This window comes from Myotis yumanensis, unplaced genomic scaffold, assembly GCF_028538775.1.
Source record: "Myotis yumanensis isolate MYYU_CA2020_CCGP unplaced genomic scaffold, mMyoYum1.0.hap1 SCAF_6, whole genome shotgun sequence".
NCBI classification, from domain to species: Eukaryota; Metazoa; Chordata; class Mammalia; order Chiroptera; family Vespertilionidae; genus Myotis; species Myotis yumanensis.
In genome coordinates, this window is record NW_027223757.1 from 39,003,877 (window position 1) to 39,030,251 (window position 26,375).

The following is a 26,375-nucleotide window of genomic DNA, read 5'->3' on the forward strand; positions in this document are numbered from 1 at the left end:
TATTGGTTGGTGCCAGGACAGGGAATCGTTAGTCAATGTAGCTGGTCCTGAGGCAGCGAATGTATTACTTGTCTGGTTTTGCAGCTTTTCTGAGCCGGGAGCTGAAATACAACTGAGGCCTAGATGTTATCTTTAGGGAGGGAAAGGTGGGGGGTGGGGTTTAAACCCTCTGACCAGAGAGATGCGATTGGAGGACAGGTTACCCTGGGGGCAAGGTTCTTGTTTTCCCAGTTTTACCCCTTGCTAGGCATCCGGAACTTTCTGTCCTTGTGAGTTTCGGTACCTGGCCCATGATCCTTACTCTGCTCATGTCTTACACAAAGGATGGTTGCATTGATTGACTTCATGATTATTCTTCAAAATTAAAGTTTAATTTTTAGCCCTAACCGGTTTGGCTCAGTGGATAGAGCATCGGCCTGCGGACTGAAGGGTCCCAGGTTCGATTCCAGTCAAGGGCATGTACCGTGGTTGTGGGCACATTCCCAGTAGGGGGTGTGCAGGAGGCAGCTGATCGATGTTTCTCTCCTGTCGATGTTTCTAACTCTCTATCCCCCTCCCTTCCTTTCTGTGAAAAATAAAAAAATATATATATATATTTAAAAAATTAATTTTTAAATGAAAATTGTATGTATTTAAAGTGTACAATATGATGGTTTGATATATATAGTGAAATAGACATATAGTGAAGTGATAACTATAGTCTAGCTAATTAGTATATCATCTCTTCACATAGTTATTATTATTATTTTTAAATATATATTTATTGATTTCAGAGAGGAAGGGAGAGGGAAAGAGAGATAGAAACATCATTGGTGAGACCAAATCATTGTTCGGCTGCCTCCTGCACACCCCCTACTGGGGATCAAGCCCGCAACCCAGGCATGTGACCTTGACCAGAATCAGACCTGGGACCTTTCAGTCCTCAGGCCAACGCTCTAGCCAAACCAGCTAGGGCTAGATGTTATCTTTAGGGAGGAAAAGATCAGGGGGGTCTAAACTGACCAGAAATATGAAAGATCAGGTTGAGCCAGTTTCATGTGGCTCAACCCTGTACTAGTATATTTAAAGCTTGAATGGAAAGAAGTCCTATGGTATGGTCATGAAGACTCCCTCTTCTGGTAAGGGGAAAAACTGGAGAAAACACAAGAGCCACCATAAGTAATTGTATCATATGCTGGTAAACCTTAAATTTCAAGGCTACTAATTTAATGTTGACCTTTTGATAAGTGTATAAGTCTAATCAGGAAATAAGCTTTTGCTTTGTGTTTAAAGGGGAAGATCAGTGGTGTTTCAAATGCTTGGCACAGTATTAGATGGCCTTTGTTTTCTTTTAAAAACAGCTGGAGAAAAATGATTGCTAGGGGGACGGGACATGCAGAATGAATCAATCTCACAAAGAATCGAGTTAAACTCATTTATTCGCTGTCAGGCAGTTTTAATTGTCATGTGAAAAACCAGGACTGTTGCTGTTGGAGTGATCTCAGATGCTCCAGTGTGCGAACTTCCAGGGCCATGCATGCCATCTGTCCCCCAGCAGCTTCGTCATTGAGTGGCAGTTTTCTGACACCATGAGGTTCCAGCATCTAGTCTTTCTGTCCCTTCCCTTTGCATGTGTTATTCTGGCAATAAAACACATTCTTAGAAATTGCAGATCTGACTTTTGCCATCCCCAGTGCTATTTCTATCCTTCATTTATATAATACTTAAATCTCTTTTTTAACCCTGAAAATTGGGACCCAATGCTTTGCATATTGGTCAGTGAATGGGGTCTACTCTGGTAATTTGAGAGCGAGATCAGAAAAGAAGTTTCAGCGAGACAGGTGATGGTAGTTTTCAACACAAATGCACAAAACTGCCATTGGTGGAAACAAAGCGGCCTAAGCATTTGGTTTCTAAGCGTGTGTTACAGATAGATGTATGACTCTGGACAAGTTACTTAATTTGACTATGTCTCAGTTTCTGTGAAATGGAGATAATAATAGTGCCTACCTCTAAGAATTGTTGCGAGCATTAAGGACAACTGGTGTTCAGGGCTGCAAGATTTAGCAATTAAAAGTACAGCATGCCCAAATACATTTGAATTACAGATGAACGAATGCTTTTTTAGTTAAGTATGTCCAAATATTGCAATGGACATATGCATTGAAATTTAACTGAGTGGCTTCTGTTTTATCTGGCAACCCTACCTGTGTAACATGCTTACTTGCTTATTACAGTGCCTGGCGCAAATAAAGAGCTGTTTTCCATGACTTCATCAAGGATATTGTCAGAGTAGAAGGGCATCTCCCAAAGCGCATCCAGCAGACGAAGCTGTCACTGACACAAGATAAACTGTAAATTACAGCTGGTTGTTTACCTCTCTACCCTCTTCCGGATTGTCAGCTCCCTGAGGGTGAAAACCATGTTTTATTCCTGTAGGTAGTCTCCCTCATACAGCTTTCGTATGTGAAATCCTATTAAAACCTTTTGTGTGTCAGGCAGTTGAAGGTGTCAAGGTACGTTTGTGTTTGGCACTGGGGCTGGCACTTGGAGGGTGTTCAACAAATCCTGATTCCTGCCCTTTTCCTTGTGCATTTACTCCTCTTTTCTCTTAACGAGTTCCTGCTTCTTACAGGCTCTTCATCAGCTTGTGTCTGCGTCTCTAGAAGTGGCTGATTTCTTTTCTCATTTCCCTGGCTATTAAGTCTGACAAAATTTCACCCTCTTATCTATTATGGGCTCATTGATATGGTCTTTTCAACAACAGTTAAGATGTCTACTTCAATTTATTTGCTTTTTTTCTCCTGCTGAGTTTTTCTCTTTCCTTTGTGATGTATGACCTTTCTGCATGTAACTTAACAAAGGATGTCTCCGGTCCATCCATTACTGTCCACAACATACAATCATAAGACAGTATTATAAATGGACAGTTTTCAGGAATAGCTTCATTTTTAAAAGGGCATCTCTTTTTTCTGAATGACCACAGGGATTCCAGTTGTGAGTAAATGTGCCAGGCAGATACTGCTCTTAATTCTGATGGATTAATAAACAGGCGCCTAATTCATTCTAGGTCCCTGACATGCAGGGTGAGCATACAAATGAAGGTGCATTCTAAGTGTCTAAGTATTTAAGAGCTATAAATCAAATGAACAGCTGTTACATGAAATGTGCTTTATCCTCCTACATTGATAAATGTACCTTCATAATGACAAAAAATGAAACATGTTTAAAGTGCTGGTTTTCACGTGACAGAAAGTTGGTAAATATGACTAAATATGATTATTATTGCATATATCTGAGTGTTCTGTTGATTGGCTATTGATTTGGAGGTGAGGCAGATATTTAGCAATGACCTAAAAGATTAAAAAAGAAAGTATACAAAAAACCAAAGTATAGCCCAGCTGGTGTGGCTCAGTGGTTGAGCATCTACCCATGAACCAAGAGGTCACTGGTTTGATTCTGGTCCTCACACATGCTCAGATTGCAGGCTTGACCCCCAGTAGGGGGCATGCAGAAGGCAACTGATTGATGTTTATCTCTCTCTCTCCCTCTTCCTTCCTCTCTTTCTACTGTCAATAAAAACATATTTTTTTAAAAAAAGAAAGTATGACTGTATTCAAGTATTAGTTGAATAGTTTTTTATTAAAATGTATATTAAAATAAATACAAACAATACAAAAAGTAAGATTATTTAATATATGTATTTTTAAAAGTTATTTTTCTAAAATATTCAAAATTACCTACTAAAATTAAAAAGTAAAAGGCAAATTATTAACAAAGTTCAACATTTTAATAAATTTTTTTTTAAAGCTAACATTTAAAAAAAAAATTTAAAGCCCTGGCCAGGTATCCCAGTTGATCCTGATATGCCAAGGTTGCAGGTTCGATTCCCTGATCAGGGCATATACAAGCATCGACCAATGAATGCATAAATACATGGAACAACAAGTTGATTTCTCTCTCCCTTCCTCTCCCTAAAAATCAATCAATAAATAAAAATTTTTAAATTTTAAATTAAATACTATTAAATAGTTTAGTAAAAACAAAGCAATTTAAATTCTTGTGTTCAATGTCATCTTGTTTTCAGTATAAATAATTGGCATCAGGCTTCATGCCTGTTACGACAAATTCATGAATATGCAAATTTTATTTAATATGGGAAGGAATTCCTCAGTAGCTTGGGCAGTTGTGTTGAATATCACCCTAAAACATGAGAACCTCCAGAACCACAAATTAGAACATCAAGAAAAGCAAGAAAGTGGGCCTTCAACCCCCTGGGAAATTATAATCTGTCATCCAAGAAACCACTGTATTCATATCTCAGAAGAATGGACAAGTTAATTCATTCCGTGTTTCTCTTACCTAAAGTGTTTGTGCCATTCACACCCCTCCCTTTTGTTTTGAGGACAAAGGGCAAGAGATGTGGAGAAGTGTTTCCCAGGGTGCTGTTAGTCACAGCGTGGATGCATCCTAGAGGCACAAGTACTAAGGCACAGGACAGGGCCTCCTCACCTGGGTTTCAGGGCAGGCCTGGATATGCCCACACCTGTCTGTGCCATTTGGGCTGTTGTGACAGAATACAGTAGACGGGGTGGCTTATAAACAACACGTTTACTTCCTACGGCTTTGGAATTTGGGAAATGCTAGATCAAGGTGCCAGCAGATTCCATGTCCTGGTTCTTGGACACCCCTCTTTTCACTGTGTCCTCACAGTGGCAGAAGGGGTGAGGGAACTCTGTGGGGTCTCTTTAATAAGGAAACTAATCCCTAATCAATCACCTAATCACTTCCCAAAGGCCCCACCCCCACACTGGGGTCAGGTTCCAACACAGTAAAGATGGCAGAATATGCCACCCCAACATATGCCTCTTTGGCACAAGGATTATTTTGGGAAACAGCAGACACAGAAGGAGCTCTGAAAACAGAGGTAGCAGCCTTCTGTAAGGGGAATTTACATTTATTAAAAAAAAAATCTCCATTTGTAAGGGGTCTCCCTCTCTGTACTGTAAGAGAAAGAGAAGGTTGACTCTGAATCTCAAGAGACTCTTATCAATGGAGAAGGTGCCTACCCATACTGCCCCCTCAGCCACCACCCTTTCTTTTTTAAAAAAAATTTAGTTGAAGATGGTATTTAAACCTGAATCCTAAGCCACCTCTTTGAAAGTTACTGATTTCCCCCTGGGTATCTCCCATGTAGACATGAAGTATCCACACTATAAAAAACTTCTTTTTGATTTTCTCTTGTTAATCTGTCTTTTGTTACAGGAGCCTCACCCAAAAACTTAGAACAAATATTTTTCCTCCCCTACAATATGAATTTTGGGGGAAACTCATTTAGTCTATAATATTCTGGGTCTGGAATTTTATTTCTTACAAATATATTACCTTAGATCTAGGTGGTAAATGAAATCTTACCCTCTTATAATTCTTTGGTAAAAGATGAACCAATAGGGGAAAATGATAGTATCAGTGATCACAATACTCTTAGAATTACACAATTTTTAAAATAATGTTACTCTTTCTACTACAAGAATTTGATGAGCAAGGACATTTTTATAAGTACACTATTCTTCCTATTACCTACTCGTCCAATAAAATCAAATTAGGCACTACCATTTCTCTTCCCTGGTTTTAATGTACATTTTATGAGTCTTATATTTCATCCTACTGAGAATCACTGATAAAGATTTAGGAGATTTCTGTATTACCCATTATGGTCACAGGAGGAACCATGACTAAGGAATTTTTTTATTTCATTTTGGTAGGACTTGGTTGTCCCTTGTTAAAAACAAAAACAAAAACACACCAATAGGTCCAAAATGGAGTCACTTGTGCTAAGCCCCATCATTAAACCAAGACTTAATGCCTCACCTGATTTGTTTCAGACTCTCCCAGGAATGTAACCTTTAACCAGTCAATCTTTAAATGTTTTTTTTTAAATATTTTTTTATTGATTTCAGAGAGGAAGAGAGAGGTAGAGATAGACAGAAACACCAATGATGAGAGAGAACCATTGATGGGCTGCCTCCTGCATGCCCCACAGTGGGGATCGAGCCTGCAACCGGGGCATGTGCCCTTGACCAGAATGGAAACTGGGACCCTTCAGTCCGCAGGCCGACGTTCTATCCACTGAGCAAGACCAGCTAGGGCAACCGGCCAATCTTTAATTACCTGGTCAGCACTAGTGAGGTAATCCACCCGAGAGACCCCTTTGGTCCCTCACGGGAAGGTAACTTTGCCTAAAACAATCCATTCTTTGTTAGAAACTTCCTTTGCCCACCCCCTTTTGCCTAGAAAAGATTTTCATTTATATAGCTCTTCAGAGCACCTTTCTACGTGCCAGATGGGATGCTGCCCGATTCATGAAACATTAAATAAAACCAATAAGATCTTTTAAATTTACTCAGTTGAATTTTGGTTTGAACACTCTAGCCTTGGTGTGAGATGGGGGGAGCGGCTACGTAGGCTGCACGAAGGTTCTCTAAAGGAAGTACTTCCCATCTCAGAGCCAAGGGTGTTCTAGGCTACAGAAGGAGAAAATAACTCTGACTAAGTCATGCTTTCATATATGATTAGCACATTGAGAAGGTTCACTTTCTGTGTGCAAACAACCCTGACTTGGACAGCGCCACTGTATTCTTTTGATGCCCCTCAGCTTCCCCTCTGCACAATGCCTCCATCTCTGCTGAGGCTGACCCTGCATGGCAGGGTGCTGAAGATTTGCTGTTTGGTAGTTAGGTATGTTGAGCTGAATATGAAAGGGGCATATCAGAGAGAAACATTTTATTACCTACTCGTCCAATAAAATCAAATTAGACACTATCATTTCCTAATGGAAATGGAGGTGGGTGGGGAGGTGGGACTGGAAATTCCAACAGGAAGTCAGGATAGGCTTGGGGCTGTCCTTAGAGAGGTGACAGAGAAAGCAGGAGAACAGATGCATGAACATCATGTGAACCCAAACTAGTGCACATTTGCACACAGAATTAATGTTTGAGCTGAGTGCTGTGTGGCACAGGAAGAGCTGGGAGGAGTTGGAGAGAGCCCATTGGCTTGCATGTGGGATGCCATGTTTAGTAAAGAAACAGCCACTCCTCTTCAGCATGTTAGCACATGCTCAGGGGTGTTACCAGATAACCTGAGGCATATTAAAAGTGTGAAGAGGTTATTTGAGCAAACATCAGTTCCAATTGGGCAACTCCAAACCAGAAGCTGTTAGGAACAGTCCACGGACGGGAGGTGGGCTAAGACTTTTATAGAACAGATGCAGAAGCAAAGCAAGGACGTTATTTGATTGGTTATAGCTTCAACACCTGTCTTATTTGGAAAAGCCTAGTTAGCTGTTTGTGATTGGCTATCCTAAGTTTTAATTTCATATCCCCGAGCCATTGGTAGGCTTAGGTTCTGGTTTGATGTAAGCTGCCAAGTCATTAGAGCCACCTCAGTCTAACCGCCTCCTTATTTAATTAATTTAACAGGGATCAGATCCTCTTTATACAGTGGTCCCTCACATAGCAGTCAAGTGGGAAACTGGAGAATTGCTTGCAAAATACCCTCATCTTCATCTTTCCTCTGAGCCTTCTGTTTCTGGTAAAATGTCATGCAAGGAAAGGATCAATTCATTGTGTTGACTGGCTAAAGCGGTCCTGCTAGGAATCGTGGGGAAAAGTATAAGATTACTTACCAAGATATCTTCCTGGGAGCCCTCTGACATTATGGTCACCTAACCCTTCTGTAAATTGCCTTTGTTTAATTCTCTCTCAGCCTATAGCACTTGCCCAATAGGCCAGGGCAAGCATGAAGTAAAAACAAGTGCAAAACCCACTTTTCAGCCTCTATTTGCTTTGAGGATTCAGATTTTAATTGACATTTAAAATATAATTTTAAATGATAGTAATAAGCTCTTTACCTATCTATAATAATAAAAGGGTAATATGTTCATTAGACCAGACGTCTTGTGGATGTCATTCCGGACATCCTTCCTGACAAAGCTGGGGCCGGAGGAAAGCCAGTTGGGTTCTGGGTGCCTGGGGGCGGCCCGGGGGAAGCCAGCCTGGGTCCTGGGTGCCTGCCGGCTGCTGGAGGAGGGAAGCCCGGGTGTCAGAGGGAAGGAAGGCCTACTCTTGCACGAATTTTCATGCATCGGGCCTCTAGTTAAAAATAACAAAATGTTATTAACTTTCTATACTTTTATGCTTCCAGTTCTTTTGAGCTTGAATTCTCTATATAAACACATGATTGTATAGAGAAACATGATTGCTTACACCCATGTTTGGTACTCTATAATTCCCAGATCTCCAGAGTTAGTTGTTCCAGAATAGCACTGTCCAATATAGTTAGTGGCTATGGAGCTCTTGAAATATGGCTGGTCTGACTTGAGATGTATTTTTTTTTTTAATGAGATGTATTTTTAAAAAATATATATTTTTATTGATTTCAGAGAGGAAGGGAGAGGGAGAGATAGAAATATCAATGATGAACCCTAATGGATTTGGCTCAGTGGATAGAGTGTCAGCCTGCAGACTGAAGGGTCCCAGGTTCGATTCCGGTCAAGGGCATGTACCTTGCTTGCGGGCACATCCCCAGAAGGGGGTGCGCAGGAGGCAGCTGATCGATGTTTCTCTCTCATCGATGTTTCTAACTCTATCCCTCTCCTTCCCTCTCTGTAACAAATCAATAAAATATGTTAAAAAAAAAAGAAATATCAATGATGAGAGAATCATTGATTGGCTGCCTCCTGCACGCCCTCTACCGGGGATCCAACATGTGACCACAACCTAGACATATGTGCCCTGAACAGTAATCAAACTGTTACCTCCTGGTTCAACCATTGAGCCACTCTGACCAAGCTAGAAATACGTTGTTCCTATCTTAGAAAATACTACTTGGAAGCCTGACTGTCTGCACTGACTTGCTTCTGAATCCTTTCTAGGAGCGGCTCTATTTGATTTAACCAAGTGACATCTGAGTCTAGTATCTCCTCGCCCTGAGCACACTCTTGACATAGGTCATTTCTGTGGATAGGAGTATTTTATGGGGAAAAATTCATATAAGGAGAAACCCTTTTATCTAATAAACAGCCAGGGGGAAACAGTTGGATCTCATTGATTGTAAAAGTGCAAATAAAAATGAGACATTTTCCTCTGATAACATTTTAAAAGCATTTTACATGATAATTCTCACATTCTGTAAAGGTTTGTTCATTAGGCAATCTCACACAATGCTCTTTTGAGTGTGCATTTCTAGAGGACAGTGTGGTAGTTTGTTTCAAGACCCAAACTTCAATTTCTAGGCAAAAAAATAGTCAGAAATGCTCTAGCTGGTTTGGCTCAGTAGCTAGTGTCCGCCTGTGGACTGAAGGCTTCCAGGTTCCATTCTGGTCAAGCGCACATGCCCGGATCACAGGCTCGATCCCCAGTAGGGGGCGTGCAGGAGACAGCTGATGAATGATTTTCTTTCATCATTGATGTTTCTATCTCTCTTTCCCCTCTCCCTTCCTCTCTGAAATCAATAAAAATATATTTTAAAAAATAGCCAGAAATGAAAACAAAACATGCATCTATAATAGGAACAAGTGTCCAATTAGAAAGAATATTGTGGCGTCATTAGGAACTACTTGGGAGCCTGTACAGTACGTATGCAAGAAAGAATATGTTTGAAGAACATGTAATGACAAAGAAAAAATATAGTAAAATCTGCTAAAAGCATATCTTGAGATAACACAAATTCAGACATAACACAATTGACCCTATCCTCATCAACTTCCTTTCTCTAATAGGGTGCCCTAAAGTCCTGTTTTCTGAGGTGTGGGGAGTGTAGAGGGAGGACAGGCTGGGTGCGGAAACAACAGACATCTCTTCTTGGAAAGCAGGGAAGTGGAGAGTTCTGTCCCAGGGTTCTCTTAGCTTCAAAAGATTCCAGGAATTGTCACAGCTGTTCTGGAAGTCCTGCCAACCCCTGAACCCAGAACCATCCCCATTGAGATTTGGAGCAGATAAAGGCCACCAGGTGCGCCCCACTGAAGCCAGGATCTGGGTGGATTTGTATCTTGCAGAAATCCTGGCTGGCCCCCTGTACAGGTCACCCAAATACCAGTCCAAAGTCTGTGCTTGATGCTTAGAAAGGCCAAAACTCGCCAGGCCAGTTTGGCTCTGTGGATGAGCATCAAACTATGAACCAGGAGGTCATAGCTTGATTCCTGGTCAGGGCACATGCCCGGGTTGCAGCTCTATCCCTGGTGTGGGGCACGCGGGAGGCAGCCAATCAATGATTCTCTCTTATCATTGATGTTTCTATCTCTCTCTCTTTCTCTTTTTTAAAAAATATTTTTTTATTGACTTCAGAGAGGAAGGGAGAGGAGAGAGAGATTTAAAAAAAAAAAAAAAGAAAGGCCAAAACTCAAAACAGCAGAGTTTGGAGCAAGAAAAGGTTTACTGATCAAGAAGGTGCCAACCAAAAAGATGGGAGCCCTCCTAGTGACACCTCAAATTCATCTTGAGAAAGTACAGAGTTCATGAGAAACCAAGATGGCGGTATAGGTAAACATCGGAAATTGCTGTCTCCCACAACAACTTCAAAAATACAACTAAAAGACAAAACGGACATCATCCAGAACTACAGGAAGGCTGGCTGAGTGGAAATTCTACAACTAGAAGGAAAGAGAAAAGCACACAGAGACTCAGAGGAGGTGCGGAAGTAAAGTGCAGAGGTACGGAGGCGCATGTGGAAAGGGCTGGCAACTGAGGATGCGGCTGTCTTTTTGAATCAGGAGGGAGTCACAAGCCCCTGACTGCTCTGAACTCCAGTTCCAGGAAGTCTCTGGGGACCCAGACTCATACGGGGAGAAACTGGACTGTCTGGCAGCGGGCAGAACTTGGAACTCGAGGGCCGCTTTCTCTCAGAGGTGCTTGCAGCTATTACCGGGACACTGAGACCCGGGGCCTCTTAGGGCAGGGCTGAGGATCAGCCATAGCTGCTTGCTTCGCCCTGTTGATTCCCTGAGACCCTGCCCCACCCAAGCTGCGGCAGAGGCTTTTGCATATGAATGCCCTGGCCCTTTGCAATCTGAAAATTACCTAACAAACTGCAGCTGGGCCAGACAGACCCAGAACTTCCAAGAGAAGGCCCAAGGCCCCACAGCAGCTTGCATTGCTTCACAGCTGGGCCTCATCTGGGCACCTCCAAACCCCAAACAAGGAAGGGGAATCTGCAGATCTCTTCATAGCTCCTGCTGGGTAGCCTCAGGCAGAGGCTAAATTAGCACCTCCTTAGATCCAAGAGCCAGTGTACCCAGTGGTCAGAGTGGACCATCCAGATTACAACTCCTCAGATCCATAAGGGACACACTCAAGGGGCAGACTCAGTGAGCACCAAAGCCCCACTGAAGCAAGTCTTGCCCCATAAGAGTGTCTTCAGCACAGAAGTTCTCCCACTGCAGACATAGCTGATTCTCACAGCCAATTGGCCTGGAGGTCAATTCCTCCCAGTGATACCTACAACAATCAAGGCTTAACTACAACAAGATTGTGCACAAAGCCCACAAAGGGGTGCACCAAGAGTGTCTACCTCAGGTAATTGGGGAGGCTGAGCTACTGGGCCCTATAGGACACCTAGCACACAAAGCCACTCTACCAACACAGGGAAGCAGCCAAAATGCAGAGACAAAGAAACAGGTCACAAATGACAGAAATGGAGGAAAGCAAACTACTAGATATAGGGTTCAAAACCACGGTTATAAGATTTTTCAAGAATTTTTTAGAAACTGCCGATAAAAATAGTGAGACCCTCGAGGATATGAAAAAAGACCAACTAGAAATTAAGCATACACTGACTGAAATAAAGAATATTATACAGACTCCCAACAGCAGACAAGAGGATCCCAAGAATCAAGTCAAAGATTTGAAATATGAAGAAGCAAAAAATACCCAACCAGAAAAGCAAAAAGAAAAAAGAATCCAAAAATATGAAGATAGTGTAAGGAGCCTCTGGGACAACTTCAAGTGTACCAACATCTGAATTATAGGGGTGCCAGAAGAAGAGAGAGAGCAAGGTATTGAAAACCTATTTGAAGAAATAATGACAGAAAACTTCCCCTACCTGGTGAAAGAAATAGACTTACAAGTCTAGGATGCACAGAGAACCCCAAACAAAAGGAATCCAAAGAGGACCACACCAAGACACGTCATAATTAAAATGCCAAGAGCAAAAGACAAAGAGAGAATCTTAAAAGCAGCAAGAGAAAAACAGTCAGTTACCTACAAGGGAGTACCCATATGATTGTTAGCTGATTTCTCAACAGAAACTATGCAGGCCAGAAGGGAGTGGCAAGAAATATTCAAAGTGATGAATAGCAAGAACCTACAACCAAGATTACTTTATCCAGCAAAGCTATCATTCAGAATTGAAGGTCAGATAAAGAGCTTCAGAGATAAGAAAAAGCTAAAGGAGTTCATCACCACCAAACCAGTATTATATGAAATGCTGAAAGGTATTCTTTAAGAAGAGGAAGAAGAAAAAGGTAAAGATAAAAATTATGAACAACAAATACATATCTATCAACAAGTGAATCTAAAAATCAAGTGAATAAAAAATCTGATGAACAGAGTAAACTGGTGAATATAATAGAACCAGGGGCATAGAAAGGGAGTGGACTGACAATTCTTGGGGGGAAAGGTGTAGGGGTGCAGGAAGAGACTGGACAAAAATCGTACACCTATGGATGAGGACAGTGGGAGGGGTAAGGGCAGAGGGTGGGGTAGGAACTGGGTGGAGGAGAGCTATGGGAGGAAAGAAGAGGAACAACTGTAATAATCTGAACAATAAAGATTTAATTAAAAAAAAAGAAAGTACAGAGTTCAGGGTTCTTTTATGTCAAGAAAAGGGGAAATGGGCGTGGGGCAGGAGGTGAGTGACCACAGCAGACATCTGGTGCTAGTTGATGTGAGTTTGGTCATGGGGTTCCTGTAAATCTTTGACAAAGGATGCATACTTCCCTTATCTCCTCAAGCCGCAAGCAGAATTCCTCTGATTAGCACGTCTATATGCAATACTAAGCAGAAGCTATTAGCCTTGAGGTCATGGGAACAAAGCAGGCTTGAACAAGGTAGAGTCAGAGACCCAGCAATTTCACTATTATAACCCCACTTATTTCATTCAACTGTAATGTGACCTCAAATTTTGTGATTAATTTTTTTCTATTTTCTATTGAGTGAAAAAAGCAAGATAAAAACTTTATGTACATTTGTTTCTAAATTAGCAAAGCAAATAAGAAAATTTTAAATATATATATATATAAACAGAAAGAAAATATTAATTTATTAGTGGTTACTTCTGGTTAGTGGGCTATAGGTAATTTTAATAGTCTTTGTTATAGCTTTCTATATTTTCCAATTTTTAAAAATATTGGACATGTATTACTCTTAAAATTTGAAAAAAATATGTAAAAGAATATTGAGAACTTTGTTTTTTTAACTCACAAACCTATATGGAAATATATGGCTCTCAAAAGAGAAATCCCTATCAACCAGCTAGTTAAATTCACCTGGTCTTATTTTAATACAGAGTGCTTCTTCCTTAGAATGACATCCTAAAGCCATATTGGGTGAGATGGAAGCTGCATCTGCTTTAGACATTGCTGAGTCGAATCTTCAACAACCATGGCCATAGATTTAGAAAAGATTTCACAAAGTCTAACAATGCAGTCCCTGTTTCTGGCTCAATGTAACATTTCATTGCATGTACCATTGTGTGATATGTTATAACACTCTTTTTGGTTTATAAAATATTGAATCCAGTTTTCCTGGCCACTTAACATTTTACTAATCTCTAATAGCATAAGGAACCCTCCTGCTTTAAGCCCAACATAAAGTGAAAGATCTGGGAGAACAAAGGGACATGGAAATAAGACTCAAAGTCAGACTGGCATGAAAAATACACATCCTTTCCTACTTTTCCAGTTTCATTATTTCCAAGCCAAGGATCACTCAGGGTTGTGGATAAGAAAGGGGCCACATATGAAACCTGCCAAGCACAGGGGAGGCCTGCACGGTGGGCCCGACAAACTCAGTAACCACATAGGATGGTCTGGAACGAAAACTTCCTAACTGAAAATGAGTCATGGGGGTTAGTCACATTCTAGGCCTGTAGCTCTCTCAACAAAGGTCAATCTTGTCCTTAAGGAAGCCTACCCGTTGTCTTTTTGCATCTAGGGTAACATGCCCTTGTAATGTCAGTGAGCTCCGTCCTTCATCTGGACCCCTCACCATATCACACCACACCAGAGCAGGAGACCACAGAACCCCTCGTTATCTGGTGCTCCCCACACCATCTCTACGTGCTATAAATGTTAATTGTTAACTATGCTGTACCCACAAATGTAAAAGAAGTACGTGCCTCTTCATTTTATTTATTTTTATTTTTATTTTTTTAAAAGATCTCACATTTACTATTGAATCAATCTTCTATTTCAGGAGGAAAAAATCAACAGAGCAAAATCACAAGTTCATTAATCTTCCAATTAAAATGCCCCAACTGTCCAGACAGTAGCACCTTTTCAATCATTTAAGGGTGTAGCAACCTGGATACAGCATAAATATGTGAGTCATCTCTCATGTGTGATTTCTCATAGGCCCAGTTTGGTTCTTCTCCAATGTCTCCTTTTCGAGTTGTACCTGATTTTATTACCAGTTTTCATCTGAATCCATTGGGGAATGGGCCAATTCTGCTTTTGTTTCTTGGCCAGGAACCTCTTGATCCTGAAAGTCTTGTGGGAAGACATGGTGAAGGAGAAGTGAACGCGTGCACCTCGATGGTAGAGAAAGAGTGTGCCTCTCCATTTTAATTTTTTATCCAATCCCAGAGATTTCCCTCTCTTTGCTTTCTCCCTCTGAAGCATCCATCTTATATAAAAACTGCTGGTTGAAATTTTAATCCTGCTATTTTGGCTTCTGTAAATACTTGCTTGCTTAAATAATAAGGAAAATGAGACTACTCCCATTCCAGAGAGGCCATAAACTATGCCCCAGACAGAGTTGTCAATGCTGGCACCAAGCCAGGCCTTGAGATATGGTTTCATGGCCCCTTCCCAGCATGCAGGCCTTCTTTCTCAGAAGGCCCAGAAGGCTCATTCCAAATTTGGGAGACAAAGGACTGGAAAAAGTATAAATAAAGAGAGTTTCCTCCATGTTGGGGGGTCCAGAATTTGAAAGACACATTTTTCTCTGGGCCTGCGCAGAATTTAATAATAAAATGTAACTCCCTTTCTTGAAGTGTGGCTTGGTTTTTTCTCTGGTCTTCTGTAACACCTCCTCCCTAATCTATCACCAATGGATTTCATGTAACCCTCCCCCCAACCCTTTACTCTCTTCCTTTGGGTGTAGTATATAAAATAAGCTGTAAAACTGACATTCTCTGGAGCATTTTCTCAATCCATTCAGATTTTGCTTCCCACCAATAGTCATCAGTTTGGCTCAAATAAACTCGTAAAAATTCTCTACAGCTTTGGACATTTCTTCTGTGAGGTGGGAGTGGGATTTCATTTACACTAGAATTTAATGACTCCCATTAGGTCCCAAATCCACCTTCTGCCCAGGAGTGGAGGAGGACCTTAAAAAGATCCCTTAAAGGGAGTGAGCCCACCCAGCTCAGGCTTTTCTGTGAGGCAAACTGCCCAACCCCAAGCTCTTCGTCCTGCACAGCCTTCCTGACCCGAGGTGCCGCAGGGAAACTAACTGAGGAAACTGATGCTTTGCCAAGTGATTTCTCATTATTTTTTCTACAGCTCAGTTTTTCATTTTTCTTCATTTTTCCTGAAAGCTTTTTTGTGTGTACCATCTGGACTCAAGAGAATTGGTTTCACAGTTGTCATAGGATGGGTGAATTGAGGCAAAACTATAAATTCTGTTCAAGAACCTGTGAATAAAAGAAGGGGGGGGGGGGCTCCTGAGGAGGGGAGGGCTATTTTGAGGCCCTCGGGACTGGAAAAACTTGCTTCGTTGGAGTCAGGGAAGGAAGGCCACAGAATGACCTGATTTATGAATCTAAATTATTTTGTCTAGCTATTTGTGAATAAATAACGGTACAAAATTCAAAAAGTACAAACCAGTATGCAGTAAAAAGTGGGTCTTACTTGGGTGCCCTGGCCAGCCAATTCCCCTCCTCAATGGCAAGCACTACTATCAATTTCTTATGGATCCCTTAGGAAATATTATTTTTATGTCTAGGTTGTTTGTTTTTAACTACAGGGAATACCATACTGTATATCTGTATATACTGTTCCTCCCTCCCTCCCTTCCTCCCTCCCTCCCTCTCTTCCTTCCTTCAGAATTTATCTTGGAGATTTTTCTTTGTAGTACATATATATTATGCTCTTTTTTCTTTCTTTCTTAGCCTCACTCGAGGATATGTTTGACTTTAGACAGAGTAAGGGAGAGAGAGAGAAACATCAATGTGAAGAACATCAGTGTGAGAATCTGTTGCTTCCCCTTCCCACCCCAATCTGGAATCAAACAGAAACCAAGGTATGTGCCCTGACCGGGAATCAAACCCAAAACCTTTTGGTGTGCGGGAGGATGCTCCAACTGAGTCACCCGGTGGGTAGGGCATGGTCTTTTGCTCTTTTTAACGATTTAAAATATATCATGAAATTTCTTTAACTGGGGCCTCTACCTTTGACTAATTTAGTGATTTCCAATCCTTGGCTGTTAGTAAAACAGTGCTGCGACAAACCCTTAGATATATATTCGTTTGATTTCTGTAATATGTCTGTAGGCTAAATTCCTAAAATTAGAAATGCTAGGTCTAATGTATTGATAGATGTCAAATTCTTTTCATAATCCCTTCAGCCTGGAGAAGAGGGCCTGCTTTCTCACATTCTGGCTGACACAATGGAGATGCCATTTTAAAATTCTGGCCGAAGGGATTAAGAGTTACTTCTTCTTCTTTCATTTCCCTGAGCAGAAAGTCCCTAGGATATTTGCAGGTAGGCATCCTACTACTCAATTTGCATCTGAAAATAGTCACAGTTCCTGCACCTTACATTTGTTTTCTTACTTGGATAAAGCTTAAAATCTGAGAGAATTTATTTGGGAGACTCTGAGAAGAAATAAAGGAACTATTCTCAAAGAAGCTTATTGTGGTTTATTAGCGTTACTAGAATAAGGCTTCAAATACAGTCAGCACAAAGGACTTTATTTTTTAACAGTGAGAGCTGATGGGTCCCTATGGCCAGCAGGGGGCAGCACATCCCCACAGAGAGTCAGATTGCAACTCATGCTCCAGCCCTGGGACTTAGAACCTAGAGTTCAGTCAGAAACGCTAATTCACTTTACCTTCACTGCATCTCAAGATTGGAGTTGGCTGGAGTTTTTCAATGCAGAACAAAGCTTAGCTAAAAAAGCAGAGTAAATTAAAACATTAAATGCCAGCCAAATCTAGGATGGCATAGAATAAGGGGAAAGAGTATTATGAACATAAATAAGAATAGCACCATATTGTAGAATAGAATTTAAATAAAATATTTGATTATTCCAGCCACCATTTCTGCTGTAAAGCACAAAAGGAATATCTATTATTGGAATAATGTTATATTTCATATCCATTTTGCTATTCAATCTGTTGTAGTAGCATGAGCTATCGTTGGCAAAGGGCAAAGCAAACAAATAACTATGGAAAACTAACAGAAGAGGAGAATGAACAGAAAGAATTATAAACAAAAAGAACTTCAAGGGAAAGTTTTAGGCAGATTTTCTGAGTTTCTTGACATATAGGAAATAGAATGGGGTGGATTCCACTACCAGGGCTAAGCCTTCAGGGTACAGAATTACCAAACCCTGGACAACAGCCTTTTTGGACGAGGGAGTAGGGGTGGGGTGGGGAGGTGTGTGGGTGTGTGTGTGTGTATGTGTGTGTTGGGGGGACTGCTAGGCTGAAGTGAAGGACTTTGCTTTGTAAATTTTGCAGTCTCATTAGCTGGTGGTGAAGAGGTGGCTTACAAAGCATAGATCCCAAGGGTCTTACCAATCTTGGGTACTCTTTCGTGCTTGATATTTTTTTCATGAATCATACAGCTGGTTCCTGGGACTTTAAGTTGCTGGAGCAAATACCACTTGAGAGCTCCTAGTATGAGGCAGGCACTGTTCTAACACTTTATGTACAATAGCCCTATTATCTCCATTTTACAGATGAAAAAACTGAGGCCTTTTGCCTCAAGTAAAAGTACACAACCAGGATTTGGACCCTGGCAGCCTGTCTCTAGGATCTGTAGTCTTTACCACTCCACTAGTCCATCTCCTTAAACTAATAAGGAAGGAGGAGGAGGCAGACAGAGGAGGAGAGGAGGTGGTGGAGGAGGAACAGAGCAAAAAGATACAGGACAACATGAATGGATCGATCCTATAAGCAGCTTCTGAAGAACCTACTATGGGTTCTGCCTTGGAACTAGGCATGGAGCCACAGTCCCTTCATGCCCTGCAAGAGAAGTAGAGAAGCTGAACACAAACAGGTTATTTCTATACAGTGTGATTACATGCACCACAGACATTCCTGCTTTCCCAAGCACACACTAATGTGGAAAGTTACTGAGTTAAAGCAGCTGACCATTAGGGCACAGGCAGATTCAGTCACAGACCAACTACTGGGGATTAATTACATTGCCACTGTGTGTGTGTGTATATATATATATATATATATATATATATATATATATATAGAGAGAGAGAGAGAGAGAGAGAGAGAGAATATCTATCTATCTAGATATATGTATATATATATACAAGGCTGTTCTGCAAAAGTGAAATTTAAACAAATTTACAATGATCTTATTAGGTCCAGTCTCTGTTGTTTGCTTTCAAGATGGCAAAACACTAGGGCAAACCTAAAATAAAAGGATTAAAAATTACACAAAAAATATTCTACCAGTAAAATTATTTCTACTTTGGATGTATGCTCGGGAATGTTCACAATTGGAAATATTTGTTCCAGTTCATTAAATTGCCTAATGGCAGCTATGGAAAAGTAAATGCCTTCTTCCAAAAGCTTTTGCTCTTTAAAGGAAAGACGAACAAGTTCATTGCAACGGAGACCAGAGGAGTGTGTCCCCAGGATTTCCGGAGGAGCGGCGAATTCCAGTGGGAGCACCTGAGAGGTTCCTGCTCTTCGGGTGGCACCTGGGAGCAAAGCCGCGTGGGGACCGGGCCACCCCTCCGAGCGGGCCGTGGCCTCCTCGCCCCCGTCCGCAGGTCGCAGCAGGGAGGGGCGCCGGGGACCAGAACCCAGCAGCCTGCCGGGTCTCGGCAGCGGGCCCGCGCCCGGCGGGCGGTTCCCCTACTCGCAGGGAGATGCGGACCCAGGAGGTCCCCGCGCGCAGGCGGGGCTGGCGAAAGTGAGGCGCTCAAAACACAAAGCCGGCGAGTTGGGCCAGCGGCGGGCGCGACACGCGCGGGGCTGAGCACACACGTTTCTCTGCGTCTGGGCGCTGCCGGCGAGCCCCGCGGATCAGCCCAGGAAGGGCACGCGCGTGGCGGCGCCCCGTTCCCGTCGCCAGGCTCGGGGTACCCACCAAGCCCGCACAGTCCCCCTTCCTCTGCGGCGAGGATCGGAGAAAACCCAAGCCGAGGGAGCTCCCCTCCGCCCGCGCCGCAGTCCGAGCGGGAACTGGAGGCTGCCCGCCCCGCGGGAGGCGCAGACTTTTCTTTGGGGGCTAAGATGGCTGGTCAGGGGAACAAAGGAAACTTGGGCCGGGCCGGGGAGCGGCGCGCGCGGTTAGCGAGTTGGCGCCGGGTCCGGTGTGGGAGCCGCCGGGCGCCTGTGCCAGCCTGCACGCCGCGCACTCGGGGAAACACAAAGCGCCCTTCCAGGAGCAGGCGGCGCCCGGTCGCCCACCTGCCGGGCCGGGCCATCCGCGGGTGTCCGGGCGGGCGGGCGACGGCCGGACGGCTGCCGAGGGCTGGGGCGCAGCGGAGCCCGGCGGGGCGGGGCGGGTGGGGCGGGTGGGGCGAGGACCGGGCGCGCGCGCGGGAGGCGGTGGCGGAGGCGGTGGCGACAGAGGAGGGGAGCGCGGGTGGGTGGGCGGGCGGCGCCACGTCACGGCTATTGTAGCTGTCCTGGTATATAAAGTCCCGCTTGCGGGCCGTGCTCCCCACTTTGCCTGCACTCGCCCGAGCCTGCGGTTCTCCCCTTACTCGGTATCCAGCGAGACTCGCGGCGCACCGACGGAGCGGACATGGGCAGAGCCATGGTAGCCAGGCTCGGACTGGGGCTGCTGCTTCTGGCGCTGCTCCTACCCACGCAGGTGAGTTCCCGGGGCTCGGGGGCTGCGCCCGAGGGGCTGGGGATGCCACCAAGGTCTGACCCATCACCCGACCTGGGGCCGCCGACTGCGACTCAGAGAGGGTATCTAATATAACCTGACCAGGGGGAGGGCAGTGTGGAGCCCACTTTCCAGTTCCTCGCGGGCTGTCGCGTCCCCGAGAACAATGCGGGTCCGCGCGTGGGCTGGGAAGACCCTGCCCCACCCAGGTTTCACGTCGCTCCTTCCTCTAGGCAGCCTGTGCCCGGCACCCGCTGTCACCCAGGGGTCCGAGGCTCTAGCGGGGAAGAGAATGCGCTCCCCACGCCCTGAGCGCCCGGAGACCTCAGACTCTTTGGGGAGGTCGTCCCTGGATCCCCTGAGCGCCCCGCTTCCCTCCAGGAGTGTTCGCGCCCCTGGCGCACCACACAAAGAGAGGGGACGATCCCCTTCGGAGGGCGCCGCTCTCGACCATTTTCCATTCAGCTAGTTTGGGGATCCCGAGGAAGCCCCGACTACCTGGCCCTATTAACCTACCCCCGTCCCGCGTGGTTCGGGGCTGAAGCCTGGGCGGGGACCCTCTCCTGACCCTGCCTTCTCCCAGGTGCGACCTTACATGTCCATCTCTTCTCACGTCCAAGCCGCGTTAGCCGATGGGCGAGCTCTGGGCAGGCGGCGGGTTTGTCCCAAGTCCCCACCAGGCTTTGTTCCCCCAAATCCTCTATCCCGGGATCGGACCTCGCTCCAAGCGCAGTTACTAGGAATTACGCTGCCCTGGGGAAGGCGGTGTGGGGGGAGGGAGGTGCGCGACGGCCACGAGGCCAGCCGGGGGCTGAGCCTGGGACACCCGAGTGGGACGTGTGGGGTTGGGGGAGGGTGGCGCGACGGCGCATTTCTCTCCAGCAGGGCTGGCTCTCCACCGCCTTCAGTTGGGGCTTTGTGAGGAGTGTCTCCTGAGCTTAGCCGAAAACTTGGGTGCCCCGGGTCCTTGGTCCCCAGACGGCCAGTTTCGCGGCTCACCGGGCAGCGCAGCCCGCGAGTGGAGCGCTCCTTGCCTGGCCCTCCGCAGGCGCGTAACTGTACCCTATTGTTGTCTTACGGGTCGGCTGCGCTCCGAGGCTTTCACGATTCCTCCGTGGGGGAGGGGCGCGGCTGCAAGAAACCACTGGTCTCTCCCAACCCCTGGTCTTTTCCAAAGAGACCTCCCGCCCCCATTTTACAAAGAAGGTTCTAGATGAGAGCATCAATCTAGTTTGGTAGGAAATCTTTTGTTTCATGTCAACTTAACATTACAATTTGTCTTGTGGTTTTTGTTGTTGTTTTGTGGGGTTTTTTTTGGTGCTGCAGAGGGTCCTTACTTAGATTCTCCCATTGATGCACTGGGTTCTATTTAAGAAGTCACCTGCTGCACCAAAATACTTTGTATGAATGAAAGTAGATTACCTTCAGGGATCCCAAGCCAGGTCTCGCCCCCAAACACAGCGCCCTGTTTTAAGTAATTTTCCATATTATTAATGCTTTTCTCTTAGTGGGAGTGCTATTTCCTGGTAGGGCAAGTGAATCTTGCACACAGTAGGTGCCCAATAAATATATTTGACTTGATCAGGATTTTTTTAATTAGTCTATTTTGTATAGGATTTGTACAACACTTGGGTCAATATTTGCTTAATGACCTTATGGGTTTTACAACAAAAGGAGCTGGTGCTGCTGTAGACTGGTTTTATTTTTGGATTAACAGGCAGCCAAGAGTACATGTGGACCAGACCTGCTTGGTGCCACATCCTCCATCCTGCCTGTAATTAGAAGCCCTTGTAAACCCTCCCTTGCAGGGAGAGCTGAAATCTCCCATCTGCCTTTGTTCCGGGACAAAGGAGAGATTATCACGTGCCCCACTGGACTGTGCATTTTGTGACTTGAAAAATCAGTGTGGTGAATGATGCCACTTAGGCGCTGGGACGCTGGGAAACCTTAGTTCTTGGCCACAGCATTGGGCTTAGTGACCAGGCAGGAGGCTGCTGCTGAAAACCCTCTTGGTGTTTTTTGGGTGAAATCATTTTGCCTTAAGGAAAGGGCTCATTATATATTTACATTTAAAACCAATACCGTGGCCATTTTAATATATAATTTTAAGATTTCTGCCCTGGCTGGTGTGGCTCGGTTGGTTGGTACATCAGAAGGTTATGGGTTCGATCCCCAGTTAGGGCACATAGGACGCAACCAATGTTTCCCTTCTTCTCTCCAATTACAAAAAAAAAAAAAGATTTCAAGGGAGCAGATACTCTTATGTCCATTTAAGTTAAAACCAAGGGGGTATTAAATAGGAATGTTATCTAGCCAATCCAGTATACAAAGTGACTCTATTCTAGTACCATAAGTCTCAACACTATAATATAAATCCAAATTATTTGTGCACTTTAAAATTTCCCCCTTTCTGGGAAAAGAAAGGAAACCTCTTTTGCAATGCCAGTAAGTCATTATAGTCACAGAAACTTCTATATTAATTGACAAAGAATTAAAAATGAAATACTCTTGGGAGTTATAGTTATTGAAGAACGTTTTTGTTTGATTTTTGGTTGTTGCAGACATTTGGCATGTCTAGGTAGTTTGTTTTGAAACTAGGGAGAATGACCTTGGTGGTACTAAGGAAGAATTCAGAATTAAATGATGTGGGTAAGGGAATAATGGGCAAAGAGCAACCTAAGACATCAATCTTAATTGCATCTTAAGTGTATGTGGAGGCAACTCGCACAAGTGGAAATTTATCAGTGTGACTTTTTATATTTTTTAGATTTATTCAAATCAAACAACTCCTGTACCACCTGCAAGTAACCCCTCCCACAATACTTCGACTACCCAGAGTCCAGCAAATGCCACGACCAGGGCAAGTGGCGGTGCTCTGCAGTCAACAGCCAGTGTCTTCGTGATCTCGTTGGCTCTTCTACATCTCTACTGTTAAAAGACTCGGGCAAGAAACGTCTATACTTCTCCATCTTCTAAACCCAATCCAAATGGCATCTAGATATCCAGTGTGACAAGGAAGAAACAGGTCTTCATTGAATCTGCTAATTCACACCTAATTTTATTGACACAGAAAATGTTGAGGATCTCAAATTTGATTGGCTTGAAGAGCATGGTCAGGGTTTGACTAGATGATGAATGCCAATATTAAGTCTGCTGGACTTTCACGTACAAGATGAAGAGACACATCCAAAATTAGTTCAGAGGTGACTTCCTTAAATGTGGCTTAAGAAGTATGGACGCATACAATTCTACCTTGAAAATCAGTAGATTTTATCTAGAGATAAAGGATGGCATTTGGAACAGAGTCAGTTTTCATTTGGTTCATTAAAGTTATATGGCCATAAAACAGTTAGGTACTGCAAAAAGATACGGTTCTATTTATGTGTATACTAGAAGGAACTTCCAAGTGTTTCTGTAACTCCTCAATGTATTGTTTCACAGTTCTAATTTAATGTCCATATAACTCAAAATAAAATTTTACATTGTTAAGCTATCACTGTTCTCTTGGGAGCTGGACTCTTTCCTCTGAGCCTCTGGATTTGACATAGCATTTGACTTTTTGTGTGGTAATTTATATGTGCCAGGATAATGATGGATTGGAACCTACTCCAAATCCAAGCATAATGGGTAAATTTTGCTGATATTCAATAAGAGAGCCAAATTCATTTAGCTAATCTCATTCTGAAGAGAAGAAGTACACTGACCTCAACTAATTTCAAAATGCTTTTTATTTCTGCATATGTTGAATACGTTTTTATAATTTTAAAAATGATTGGTTTTGAAGGTAAAATTGGCAAACCTTAAAATTGAAAAGGCAAATATATGAAGGAGCCAAAACTGTAAATTAGGTGTTTGGGAAGTGAAGACTGGAAGCTTACATTAAATTCAGAAAAACTTTTATACTCTTCCTGTACATACTTTTTTTAAAAAACGAATCAGAATAGCCACATTCTGTTGTTGGTCGATATTTTTAGATAGTTAGAACCTGATCCAAAGCCTCTAATGTGTAGGCTTAATTTTGGAAAGTAAATCTTTTCACAATTGCCTCAATGCTCAGAACCTTTTTAAAAATAGACACGCCCTAAAGTCTTTTGTTCGCATGGTCACACACTGATGCTTAGATGTTCCAGTATTTAATATGGCAACAGTAGTCTTGATAACCAAAGTCATTATTTTCCATCTTTAGAAACTTACCCAGGAACATCATACCCAGCAGATCTTAAGCTACTGTGTGTGTGTGAATGAACATTCCCTTTTGTTTCATACCTGAATGCTGTATATCTATTTTGGATTGTATATTGTGTTTGTGTATTTATGCTTTGATTCATAGTGACTTCTCATTTTATGGAATTGATTTGCATTGAGCACAAACTGTAAATAAAAAATGGCTGAAATAGCAACTCATTGTAGTTTTTTATTGAAATCATAGGGCATGGTACTAGGAGACTCCCTAACAGATATGTATTCCAAACATCCTCTTCCTTAACCTCCATTGTGTAGTAGCAGCCCAGTTTCCCCTTGGAAGTCCATCACTCCAGTCAGTATAGTAACTCCCCTTACTTTGTTGATTCAGAGGCTTGAGCTCCAAGTGGTTGGGGGCAGTCTCTACTTCAGTTTAATGGAATTATTGCTGTGTCTCCCGGTAGAAGCATTTCTCCCTTTGGAACTGAGATCTCTAGACCAGCAGAATATAAGGTCTCAGGGATAGAAAGTAAAAGGTTTGCTAGTGGATCACTTATTGGGGGTAATGGTGCCACTACCATCTTTATTCCTTGATTCCTGGACTTGTGAATCCTGGCCATGGGAGAACCAGCACTATATTTAGAGCACATGTAGCCTCTTGGAGTTCAGTGCTTTATCCCTCAGGGTATTGCCATCTTGCTGGATCTCAAAAGGTCACTGTTATATCAAGCTAGGTGCCTCAGGCTGGTGAGGAACACGGTAGGACCAGTGAATTCCATGGACACAGGCCCACTGCCACATATCATCCTTGATCAGAATGTTGTGTGGGTCACTGAGATGGGTAAGGTATTTAAGTTCATGGATGATCATTTGGCAGAAGCACTGCATACAGGGAAGGCAAATCCATATCCAGAATAAGTGTCTATTCTAATAATAAAATGCTGCCCCTCCCATGGTGTATGTGATCCAATGTAATCAACATTCACCTGGCTGCTGACCCCATGGCATGGTGTCATATAGGGAACTCAGTGTTGGGCCCTGCTGCAACAGGTTGGGTGCTTAGCAGTGGCTATGGCCAGGTCAGCCCTACTACAAATCCATGTTGCTGGGCCACTGCATAACCTCCATCTCTACCACCCCTGCCATTCATTTGTGAGCCTATTGGTTGATGACAGTGATGGCCAGGGAAAGGGGACTGGCATCTGCAGAATGGGCTATCTTACCCACTTGATTATTTAAATACTCCACTAAGGTCACCTTTTGGTGAACATTCACATGGGAGACACAAATACTATCACATTCTTTTCCTATAAACCTCCTATATGGAGGTTTATCCATATACTTCTTCCCCAGCCTCCTCATCACCAATTTTCCAATTATGCTTCTTCCAAGTCCCTCCAGCCAAAACTGGCCACAGCCCACGAATTGGACAGACTCATACCTCTGGCCACTTTTCCTTCCAAGAAAATGAGCAACCAGGTTCACTGCTTGTAGTTCTGCTCACTGGGAGTCTTTTCCTTCACTACTGTCCTTCAGGGATGTCCCAGAAGTGAGTTGTAGAGCTGTGGCTGTCCCCATTGGGGTGGTACCTGCATTCTGTACAGAATCTTTTTTAAAAAATATATTTTTATTGATTTCAGAGAGGAAGGAAAAGGGAGAGAGAGATAGAAACATCCATGATGAGAATCATTGATCAGCTGCCTCCTGCAAGACCCCCACTGGGGATCAAGCCCACAACCCGGGCATGTGCCCCCAACCGGAATAGAACCTGGGACCTTTCGGTTTGCAGGCCGACACTCTAACCACTGAGCCAAACTGACTAGGGCTGTGCAGAACCTTTTGTAAACCAGATCCAAGTTATCTTTTCTCATCAACTGATCTTAGGGAATTGCCCATGAGGCCATAGGTG

At 43.5% G+C, this 26,375-nt stretch overlaps 1 protein-coding gene and 1 long non-coding RNA gene across 2 annotated transcripts; one reads left to right on the forward strand and one right to left on the reverse strand.

Moving 5' to 3' along the window:
- Nucleotides 1-14,597: 14,597 nt before the first annotated feature.
- Nucleotides 14,598-14,755, reverse strand: LOC139012289 (large ribosomal subunit protein eL39-like). Its single transcript, XM_070417991.1, has one exon. It carries the CDS (start codon nucleotides 14,753-14,755, stop codon nucleotides 14,600-14,602), a length of 156 nt encoding a protein of 51 aa, XP_070274092.1. The 3' UTR covers nucleotides 14,598-14,599.
- A 5,307-nt stretch (nucleotides 14,756-20,062) lies between these two features.
- Nucleotides 20,063-24,684, forward strand: LOC139012291 (uncharacterized). The gene is made up of 2 exons (XR_011471846.1): nucleotides 20,063-20,266; nucleotides 23,052-24,684. It is a non-coding gene; the product is annotated as an uncharacterized lncRNA (long non-coding RNA).
- Nucleotides 24,685-26,375: the final 1,691 nt, after the last annotated feature.

Coding starts and splice junctions, on each gene's coding strand:
- LOC139012289 (XM_070417991.1), bottom strand. CDS start 14,755: ATGTCTTCCCACAAGACTTTCAGGATCAAGAGGTTCCTGGCCAAGAAA.